This window comes from Myotis lucifugus, unplaced genomic scaffold (assembly GCF_000147115.1).
Source record: "Myotis lucifugus unplaced genomic scaffold, Myoluc2.0 scaffold_131, whole genome shotgun sequence".
NCBI lineage: Eukaryota > Metazoa > Chordata > Mammalia > Chiroptera > Vespertilionidae > Myotis > Myotis lucifugus.
In genome coordinates, this window is record NW_005871179.1 from 2,176,261 (window position 1) to 2,187,758 (window position 11,498).

General features: G+C 48.8%; 1 protein-coding gene across 1 annotated transcript in view; it reads left to right on the forward strand.

Annotated features, from left to right (window-relative positions):
* Positions 1–11,498, forward strand: part of CSMD2 (CUB and Sushi multiple domains 2) — a 268,349-nt gene that overhangs the window by 98,305 nt on the left and 158,546 nt on the right. Inside the window, exons 10-13 of the mRNA XM_023758472.1 lie at positions 2,234–2,372; positions 3,350–3,537; positions 4,302–4,490; positions 4,680–4,796. Of these exons, the coding sequence (XP_023614240.1) occupies positions 2,234–2,372; positions 3,350–3,537; positions 4,302–4,490; positions 4,680–4,796 (633 nt within the window). The remainder of the gene's footprint in view (positions 1–2,233; positions 2,373–3,349; positions 3,538–4,301; positions 4,491–4,679; positions 4,797–11,498) is intronic.

Here is an 11,498-nt window from a genome sequence, read left to right on the forward strand (position 1 = left end):
ATATCTGCTGAGGTTCAGTCCCTGCAGGGGGACCCAGGGACAGAGCGCTGAGCATGCCTCTCCCACCTGCTAGGTCTCACGTGTCCATTGGAGAAATAGAGGAAAGCTTTAGTAGTTTCAGAGAGATGGATGGACAGGATTTGAAAACGACGCCTATCCAGGAGGTGGTAATACTCATTTGCAATTTACTCTGCGTTTGATCTAGGTGCTATGCAATTACCTGTTTTCTCCAAGCCTTGGCTTACTAAAAACGGGTAATAATCCCTGCCTATAAAATGAGGATAATAACAGTATCTGCCTTTTAGTGTTGCAGTTGTCACAAGGATAATCCATAAGCCTGGCATGTGTAAGCTCTCAGTAGCCATGAGCTCATTACTGTCGGCCGTGGTTGTAGCACTGTTATATGCTGCAGGGGAATTTGGAGATGAGTCTTGAGGTTAAATCTCAGCTGTAACTTCATTAGCTCTCAATCTAACCCCTTAGCCTATTTAGCCTTAGTTTTCTCCTCTGTGAAATGGGGATAATACAGAAGTCAGTGTCATGTCTCAGTATGAGTTGTCTACTGTTATCACCATTATTATATTGTTTATTTTTTTGTTAATTAAATTTCCCATTATAACTTTCTATTAAGAATGCTTGGCAGTTAATTTAGATATTGCCAAGAAGTTTATAGAATTAAGAGAGGAAAGGTGTGCTGCATTTTGGCTGTATCTTATGAAACTGATTGCCTGGAGGAATCCACAGAAACTTGCAGAGATAGAAGTGCTCTGTAGCTGTGTTCCCTTCCCGGTCTTGTTCAGGGCATCTGGCACCTGGTAGCCCCATAGCAAGGAAATGCCAAGGAAGCAGGGCTCCTTTAACACTGGGAGGCTGCTCAGCTTGAGATCTCTGGGTTTATGCCGTTTTCCAGGTCTGAGTGCAGGCGCTAACTTGCTAACCAGGACTAGTGACCTAGCCTCCATTAGCGTCAGCACTCTTAGCTGTAAGATGGAGAAAATAATAGAAGCCCCTCACAGGGTCTGTGTCTTGTGAAGACTGAACATGATTATTGATGTGAAGCTAAATGCCCAGCACGAGTGGGCTCTCAGTCCATGGCAGTGGTGGTGACAGGAGCAGCGGCCCTGGGGGTGGGGAGGGAGGTGTATTAGGATTAGACGGTGTTAACAAGCAGCCCCCAAACCTCAGTGGCTTAAACACAGGAGTTTGTATCTCTCTGAGACTGCATGTAGAACCTGATGACACGGTCATCAGCGGCTCTGCTCCTCAGAGTCACTTACAGGCCTTGACAGGACGTCCACTCTTGTTCCACAATCACCGAGGCAGGAAACGTCACAGATCATGCCCTGGCTCTTCAAGTTTCCACATGAACAGGACACAGGTCACTTCTGTAGTCACATGGCCTAGCATCACTTCGATAGCAAAATACGACCATGCGCCCTGCAGGAGGAGGACTGAAAGAGCTCTCATGACCACCATGGGGGCCCAGGGTCTGGTTGCAGGAAAAGGCAAGAATGATGGCAAAGGTGTGGGTGAGAATGAGAAGCTGAGGAATGGGAAGAATGGGCAGAAAGACCAAGGGACAGTGATTACAAGCTTGGGAAGATCAGAAGTATGCCTAGACCATCGACATGGACGGCATTCATTTATCCTTCCATCCATTCATTGATTGATCAAAAAGATACTCGCTGAATTTTAGCAGAGAGGGACAACTATGCCAAGCTCTGGGCTAAATGCTGGGGATCCTGAGTCGTGTAAGGCAATGATAGGGTCCCTGCCCTCACGGAGCTCACAGTGGAGTAGGTCCTGCTGGTGCTCCAAGCAGCGGGCTCTGCCCACTCTTCAGCGCCAGAGCGCCAGGTACTGGGTGTGGGGGTGGCCAGGAGGGCAGGCGGGTCTCAGCCTCTGCCACAGGCCTGGCAGCCAAGTGAGGAACAAAGCAAAGACCAGTGTGACCCAAGTGCTAGCTGTACTCAGCCCTTCTAGAATGGCAAGGACTTTGTTTGAAGGGTCCTTTTCATTCCTCCCCTCTGGTCTTTAATAGAACTCCAAATGATGCAAATGTACATATCCATACGGGTCCCGGTAAACGAAATTCACAGTTTATATAGTTTACATAGTTTTTCATAGACACAAAAACAATACTTGTATGCGGATACATTTTATAGAGAGGGCTTTTGTTTCTTTGTTCATTTGTCCCCCCAAGAAAGCTGCTTCTCTCCCTTCTGTCCCCCAGCTCCCTGCGGTGGTCATCTGACTGCGCCGAGTGGCACCATCCTGTCCCCAGGCTGGCCTGGCTTCTACAAGGATGCCCTGAGCTGCGCCTGGGTGATCGAAGCCCAGCCTGGCTACCCCATCAAAATCACCTTCGACAGGTGCTTGCACCCAGAGCCTCAGGGGAGGGGTGAGAGGTGATCTCCATCGAGTGGCGTGGGAGGGCACCTGGGGTGAGTGGGGACCAGCCCTGATGCTGCACTGTCAGCAAGTGAGAGAACACGAACAGGCTGCCCTGGGTGGGGTACACAGTGCTGGCTTTGCCCTTGGCCTTGGCCTTGGCCCCACCTCAGGAGTGGGGTTTGTGTTGTTTAAGGGACCATGATTTGAGGGGTGAGGAGAAGGCTGGGGGTGTCAGAGGAGGGAGAGTGGGCAGATAGACGCCATGAGATGTGGAAGGAGGCATTAGCATCTACGGAGCATAACCCTGAAATTTCTAGGGTGGAAAGGTGGCCTTCCTGACCTCTGACCCTAATCCTGCCCTGTCCCCACGTCCAGCTCCCACCAGGTTATGTCCCTTAAGTGGGGAGAGAAGCCACCCTAATATGCACACAAACTTTAGACAAAGCATTCCTGGTCTAGAAGAGCAGTCCAAAAACTTTTCTGTGAAGGACCAGATGTAAATATTTTAGGTTTTGTGGGCCCTTGTGGTTATCTATCACATACACTTTGCTTTTTTAAAAATATACCCCTTTATAAAGGTAAAAAGCATTCTTTGCTCTCAGACCATATAGAAACAGCCTACAGAGAAGGTTTGGCCCTGGCCTGTATTGGCTGACCTGGCCTGGAACATTCTAACCCCCCTGAGGCTAGTCCTTGTGCCTCTAGGCCTCAGGATGGGAGACAGCCCAGGCCACAGAGAGGAGTGAGAGAGCTGTGTCCACTGTGGGAGGAGGAGGACTTAAATATGGTAGAGAAGGCCTCCACATCACTGGTGAATGTGTGCAAATCATATTAAAATATACCAGCCTGCCAAAATCTGATTGTTCTAAAGCCCTGGGTCAGACAGGGCCTTTTGTCATCTGCACATTAATAAGCCTCGGGTTTCTCACGAAGTCCTCATCTCCGTCTGCGGCAGATTTAAAACCGAGGTGAATTATGATACTCTGGAAGTGCGAGATGGACGAACATACTCCGCGCCCTTGATCGGGGTTTACCATGGGACCCAGGTCCCCCAGTTCCTCATCAGCACCAGCAACTACCTCTACCTCCTCTTCTCCACCGATAAGAGTCACTCGGACATCGGCTTCCAGCTCCGCTATGAGAGTGAGTCTCGGGGGGCAGATGGCAGGGTTGGCCCGGGTGGGTGAAAGGCCCAGGACCAGTAGTCTTTCCACTGGGCCCCATCTCAGGGCATTCTCAAGGCTGTGCTCCTCAGGAGACCCTCCCTTGCTCTCAGCATCTCTCAGAGCTCAGCCTTTAGAGAGAATGAACGTTTCTCGCTAAAGAGCCTTTAGAAAGAGTTGAACCCTCAGAAGCAGTGAAAGCTGACGGCCTGCACACCGTTCCTTGTGGGCACACAGCAAGGCCTCTTTCGTGTGCAGACAATTGGGGGGCACCATGTTAGGGACCGATTGTTTGCAGACCGTGAGGTTAAAGTGAGCTGGCATCTCCCACTCGCTCACCTTTCCTCACCACTTTCTACATTCATTGCTGATGCCTCGATTTAGAGAGACTGATGTCAGTTCAGTTCTACAGGCCGCTGTAGGAAGTATGGCAGAGAGCCATTAGGACAGGGTCATTTTCTTACTTGAGCTTATATCTATGTTGCAAAGCCTTAGCAACCTATGCTTATTGAATGAATGAATGAATGAATGAATGAATGATCCAGCCAACTTATTTGCTCTGATCAGTCGTCAGATATTCTCTTGGCAGATATTGACAGCACATTTGATGAGTGGGTGAATGGTAACTTAAGCCTGCTGTGAAGCTGGGCCTCTCCTCCCTCCCTCCCTCCCTGTCTGAGTCAGCTGGGGTCCCTCTGTGGGGACAGTGAGCTGTCTTTTCCAGCTGTGGGCTCTCTTTTCCAGCTATAACCCTGCAGTCAGACCACTGTCTGGATCCAGGGATCCCCGTAAATGGGCAGCGTCACGGAAATGACTTCTATGTGGGCGCTCTGGTGACTTTCAGCTGCGACTCGGGCTACACATTAAGTGATGGGGAGCCCCTGGAGTGTGAGCCCAACTTCCAGTGGAGCCGGGCCCTGCCCAGCTGTGAAGGTGAGACACATTATTGGGCACTAATGTAGCGGATTCCTTTCCTGCCACGAAAAACCAGGGGGCACTGACTCTCCCACCATTAGTGAGGGTTGTGGGTTTGAAAGGAGATTGGGGGGGGCAGATTCCCAGAGGATTGGGGGGAGCTCCTTGAGCCAGTCCAGTCTTTCACTGCCCTCTTCACTCCTGTAGCCCTCTGTGGTGGCTTCATTCAAGGTTCCAGCGGGACCATCTTGTCACCAGGGTTCCCCGACTTCTACCCCAACAACTTGAACTGCACCTGGATGATCGAAACATCGCATGGCAAGGGTGAGTGTTTTAGGGCCATTGCAGTATTGGGATATGACACGGTCAGGACCCCACATTCCCCGGGTCAGAGTGACCACAATAAGGATCTCCCTACATAGTGACCTCTGGGCTTAGTCTGAGTTTTTCTCACCAATAAGAAAGATCCCAGAACCTTTCTCTTCGATCACAGAACTCACAAATAGAATGTTTTAAAATAAGTGTTTTTAAGATCAAAATCCCCATGAGGGAAGAAAGAGATCTTAGTGATTCCAAAATCTCAAATCCTTAACGGGGGAATCTGCTCTGAATTACTCCCCATGAGACAGTGACACCACTTCTGTCTAAAACGTCTAAACATGTCCAGTGGTGGGGAATTGGCCAACTCATCCAGTCAATAGGTACCTATTTTTTGATAGATCTGACCCCTCTTAATAGCCTGTTAGGTGCCGCTGAAACTTCCTTCCATGTTCTGTGTCCTCGGGGAAATAGGATGCGCCTGCTCCCTTTTCCTCATGTCCGCCCTTCCGATACTGGAATAACCGTCCTCTTCACCCGTCACTCAGCTGTCCTCACCAGGCTGGACCGTCGCCTCGCCTTCCCTAACAGAAATGGTCTTTGGGTGTCCAAGAACAAAAGATGGGTGCTGGTTGCAAAATAAACATTAATTAATATACTCTTTCATTCAACAAATATTGATTGAATGGCACCTGTGTGGCAGATACCAGGTCTGGGAATAAACAATGGCCAGACAAATATGGCTTTGACCCTCAAAAGCCTGTTCTTTTTTTTTTTCTTCAAATATATATATTTTTATTGATTTCAGAGAGGAAGGGAGAGGAAGAAAGGAATACAAACATCAATAATGAGAGCATCATTGACAGCTGCCTCCTGCATGCCCCCTCCTGGGATTGAGCCCACAACCCAGGAATGTGCCCTGACCAGGAATTGAACCGGTGACCTCCTGGTTCTTGGGCCGATGCTCAACCACTGAGCCACATTGTCCAGGCAGAAGCCTATTCTGAAATTCATCTAGAGTCTTGGTTCTTAGCCCCTCTGCACTTTGGCAAACACCTAATGCATAGCTCACACCCTGGAGATTGTGATTTTTTATGCTGGAGGTGGAAACCAGCCATCTATGTTTTTAGAACACTTCACCGTTAATTCTGACACATGCCCTTAAATAAGAACCTCTGATCTACAAGAATGAACATGTAGAAAAGCCGGAAAAAAAATTTTAAGATATTACAATGTTGTTATGGGCTAAAATAATTTTAAAATTTAGTGTGAGTATAGGAGTGAACACATGAATCATGGGGGAGAATAAAGGTCCAGAAAAAGGGATGTGTGTGTGTGTATGTGTGTATGAGAGAGACTGTCTTTAATATGTGATTAAAGTATCATTTCTAATCTACTGAAGAGAGAATGGATTATTTACTAAATGGTTTTAAAACAGTGGGCTTAAAGCCCTAGCTGGTTTGGCTCAGTGAATAGAGCGTCAGCCTGCAGACTGAAGGGTCCTGGGGGTTCAATTCTGGTCAAGGGCACATGCCTGGTTGTGGGCTCGATCCCTAGTAAGGGGCATGCAGGAGGCAGCTGATCAATTATTCTGTCATCACTGATGTTCCTATTTCTCTCTCCCTCTCCCTTCCTCTATGAAACCAATAAAAATATATTTTTTAAAAAAGAAACAGCGGGCTTAAACATTTGGAAAGAAAGAAACAAATTATACCTCAAATATTTAACCACATAAACTCCAGTCCTAGAACATGGAACTCTAACCTCAAATAGGGACATATTTTAAGGAGTGACACTGAAAGTAGAATCCATAAAAGCAAAGACTGTTAGATTTGATTAAGTAGAACTTTGAATGGAATTATTATTTTTTAAGCCATTAAAGTTTCAGATAGTAAATAAATGAAAATATTTGCAACATATAATCTACTCAGGGTTACCAACCTTCGGCATGAAAAGCTTTTGGAATATTGAAGAAACTATTCCTGCTCTCCAGGCCTGTAAAATGAACAGATCTATAGACTAACATTTCACAATAGAGAGAATACAACTGAAAAGACATCGCCTCCACTGATGGTGAAAGAAATGCAAATTCCACCCGGAATGAAACACATTTTCCTTTTCAAGTTGGCAAAGAAGATTGTAGCCGTGCGCAGTCAGTGTGGAGCCACGGAGACTCTCCTTCACCGCTGACGTGCGAAATGGTTGAAACTTTCAGAGGGGGGTTCGGCGACGTGGATCAAAAGTCTTAAAAATGCACGTTCCAGCCCTAGCCGGCTTGGCTCAGTGGATAGAGCATCGGCCTGCGGACTGAAGGGTCGCAGGTTTGATTCCGGTCAAGGGCATATGCCTGGGTTGCAGGCTTGATCCCCAGTGGGGGGCGTGCAGGAGGCAGCTGATCAATGATTCTCTCTCATCATTGATGTTTCTATCTCTCTCTTCCTCTCTGAAATCAATAAAAATATATTTTAAAAAATGCACGTTCCATGGGACCCAGCAACTCCACTTCTTGAAATTGACCTGAAGAAGAAAAATAAACTGTGCATCCAGGTTTCGCTGCAAGGATGTCTCCTAAAACATACCATTAATTGAAAGAATTAGAAACTATTTAAATGTCTGTCAGTAAAGAAATGATAAATATATGGTGCAGCCACATATTACCTGGTACATGTAATGTATACTACTTATATAAGAAAAGAAATTTTGAAAGAAAAGCCAACGTATAGCCCCATCTAAGAACTGAAGCGCTTTCACTTTTGCCTTCAATGGGCCGACCTGAGGGGATAAATGGCCTGCAGCTCCTTGGGCAGGGCAGAACCCGGCAGCTGTCAGGCGAGGCCAGTTGTCCCCTTGTCCCCACAGTATTGTTCTAGAACGGAGGGATCAGGACAGCGTCTTTGCCATTTCACCGCGCCTGAGCTGGAAGCTGCTCCGCAACGTGAAGAGGGAAAGAAAGGCAGCCCTTTCCATTCCTAGAGGAACAGCCCCTCCAGTCATGATTTTCTCTGTCTGGGCCCCTGTCATTCAGGGCCATGTGTTTCATCTTTGCCTGAAAGTCAATGGAGTTCAACAGGTTTTTAATACTTACTTGACACTTGCACTTATCCTGGGTGCTAGGAAAACATGGCCACTGAGTGTTGCCTGCCTTCGGGAAGGTTATGGTCCAGTGGCAGAGAGAGGAAGCCTAGAGATCTCTGATCTAGCAGGGCCAGTGCCGAGATGGAGCAGAGAGGTGGGGAACATCCAGAGGCCAGCCCAAGGTGGAAGCAGGCCTGAGCTGAGACGTAGGCCATTCTTCCAGGATGAGTGGGAATTGGCCAGATGAAAGGGGTTCCAGGCAGAAACAGGTCAGTGACCTACGACCAGGTCATTTAAAGGCTTTGCCTAACCTTTATGAAATTGTAGAATAGCCAGCATGGCCCCTGAGGACCTTTCTCAGCCTCATCTGAGCCCCATAAACACTAAGTTCTAACTACGCTGAGCTTTCAGTTCCCAGAACTTTCTGGGCTTTCTTTGCTCTCTAAAGCTTTACACAGCGGGTTGATTTTCTTCTCTCTGTGACACTTCCTCTTCCCTCAGTCCTCTCTTCTGCACTGTTCCCCTTGCGTGGCCAGCACTTCATCCTCCTGAATTCACCTCCTCTAATGAGCCTTCCCAACCCTTCTTCCCAGCCTCAGGTCTGGGTTGGGCTCCCCTCTGGGGACCCCAGTGGTCCTGCACCTTCCCAGGTCCACCCTTGGCCCCACTGCACAGAACTTGCATTTTCATCCTCTATCTCCCCCCGGAATCAGTTCTTTCAGACACATGTCTGCCTTGTTTCCTGCAGTTTTCCTGTCTCGGCTCTATGCCTGGCTCATAAGAAACTCAAGAAATATCTATATGAATTGAATTAGAGTGAACCCAGACCCTCTCCAAGGGGGCGCTGCTTGTAAGAGCATTTCGGGTAAATAGACCTATTAGGCTCCTCACTCTGTTTGCTCCCCAACAGGCAGAAGGCTATCAGTAGAACTCAGAACTCTGGGAAATGCAGAATTATTTGTTTGCCACACACGCAGCCCAAGGGAACAGCCAATTCAGGAGCCCAGAGAAGGTATCCTTGCTGAGACCCCAGGATTGACATATTTCCTAAAATCCACAAGATGGTCTGGGAGTTAGATGAGCTGAGCAAAGAGAACACCTACTATGTGCCAGGCATGGCGCTTTGCATATGCTGTCCCCATCACTCCTCACTCCAAGGATTATATGTCCCCTGAGAGGGTGACACTGTCATCCACATATTGTAGTTGAGGAAACTCAAACTCAGGGTGTGCTGAGCAACTGTCCCAGCCCCTCAGCAGGTGGGTGGGCTCTGACACAGGTCTGTCTCCCTCCGAAGCCCTGTCTTTCTGCTCCGGCCTGGGATCCATGTCCTTCGTATGACTCTGCGTGGTTCACTCCAGTGAAGTATTCGTTTATGTGTATCTGTCACACCAACTCTGGATTCAAGTGCCAACCTGGGGCCTCGCTTTCTGTGACAATGTCTTCATTTTCTCACAGTGGCCAGAAGAGCCCCAAGCAATCAGCACAGCTGGGAAGCCCAGGGGTTTCATCTCAGTTGTTTACTCATCCTTAGAATCCCTGCCAAGCGTTCCCTCCTGTGGAGGGCTGTGTTTGCATGCAGAAGAAGAGAGTGCAAGGCGAAGCGCTTCATCAACTCCGCTGCCCCTCTTACTGCATCTGGCCCCTCTCCACCAGCCCTGCATTCCAGCTACGAGGGGAAGGGCCTACATTCCACAGAGCCTGCCCCAAGCTCTGTAGACCAAGAACCGTTTCCCATTTGCACACGTTTGTGTGTCAGGAGGATAGGATCCATGCGAGCTCACATACCCATGTGTCTCCAAGCATGCTCACACTCGTCATGTCAAGGACCGCAATCCCTGGGAAGCCTTCCCAACCTCCAGACACCTTTGCTCACTCTTCCTGGGCTCCCACTCTAGATTCTCCCTATCGATGGTCTGTCTCCACCACTAAGCTGGCAGATTTTTCTCGGTGTTCCCCGCAGGCCTGGCACTTAGTATGTGCTTAGGATCTGTTTGAACAAATAGAAGGATGCGTCTCAGTTACCTGGGCACAGACCATTTACAAGCTGCATCCCTGGTCCCACCACCTCTTCTGTTCCTCCATCCCCTACCCATAGAATCCCAAATACACCAGGTTCACTAGCTTCTACCAACAGAGAGGCCAGACTGAACACATCTAGAATGCTTTAGCATTAAGAGCTTGGATCCAACTGTCATTTATCAAAAACATGTCAGTAATTATCTAGCGAAGTATTTCTCAAATGGCTGTGTGCCTACAGATCACCTGCGGGTCTTGTTAGCATACAGATTCTGACTCAGGTCTGTGGCCGAGGCCCTGCATTCCTAACAGACTCCCAGGCGATGCCCCTGCTGCAAGTTCATGGACTCTGAATAGTAATTGGGTCCAGTAGCCACCCCTCATCTACCCGAGTTCCTGCCCTGGCACATCTGCCACATACACTCCCACGGGCACACACACTTGTTGGTGGACATGCACTTACATGTATGTACACCCAGTACAACTGCTTTATCTGGATAAGTTCAAGGGTTGCTTTGAGTGTTGAGAGCCTGCTGCTTTGTAACCTTTTTCACACCTGCTGCTTCTTGCTACCGGGTCTCTTTCTGTGGTGTGAGAAGCAGCGTCGTGTAGCAGCTTATTGCACAGCCTCTGAGGCCAGATGACCTCCGTTCAGATCCAGCTCAACCACCTGCTAGCTGTGACCTCGGACAAATGGCTTTCTCTTTCTGTGCCTCCGTTTCCTCAGATGTAAAATGGAGATGAGAATAAGCGTACCCATGCCATAGCAGAATTAAATGAGTTTTCATGTCTCCCCTTCTGATGGATAGGAGCCTACCGCAGAGTAACAGAGCGTGTAGGACGGTGACACACAAATGTTCATGAATATTATTGTTTTCATTTAGTGCCCTTCACCCCTTCCCCTCAGCAGAGCGCTCCCTTTCTCTTCCTCTCACTGCTCCTCCTCCTGCCTGTCTCCCTAATGCCACTCCAGCCCAAGACTCCGTTCTGCCCCTTCTCTGACGCGCTTCTGCCCTCCTCCGGCCCCTTCTCCATGCTATGGCTTCAAATAGCGCCTATTGGATGGCGACTCCCAGATCTACTGCTGTAGTCCCACCTTAATCCCGAACCCCAAATCTATGCTCCCAGACGCCTACTAGCTATCAATGCTTAGATGTTGACAACACGAGTGTTCAAAGCTAAATCCATCACCCTCCCACCACCTGCTACCCCAGGTAGCGAAATACATCACCTTCCTTTGAGTCAAGACACTCTCGGTCATGCCTTCATTTCTCCTTTGCACCTTTGCTGCTATTTCTATCGCCCTCCCTGGGGTCTTGTGTCCATTTCCTTTTCTCAGCCCCCCTGCCCCTCTTGCCCACGGCTGCCATCATTCTAACTGTTCTCTCTGCCTCTTCTCCCTCCACTTCGTCCTCCTCGCAGCCATCAGCATCTTTCTAAGCCTGAAATCTGATCCACTCTGGATAGGTTGGCTTCTCATTGCCCCAGAAAAATATCCGGCCTCGCCCCAGCCTGCCTTCCCAACCTCTATTCCAGATTGTTCCTGCTGAGTGTGTCCAGCGCACACCGTGCGGTTCCCTGAGCCCCGGAACCCACAGCTCCTCACACACACAG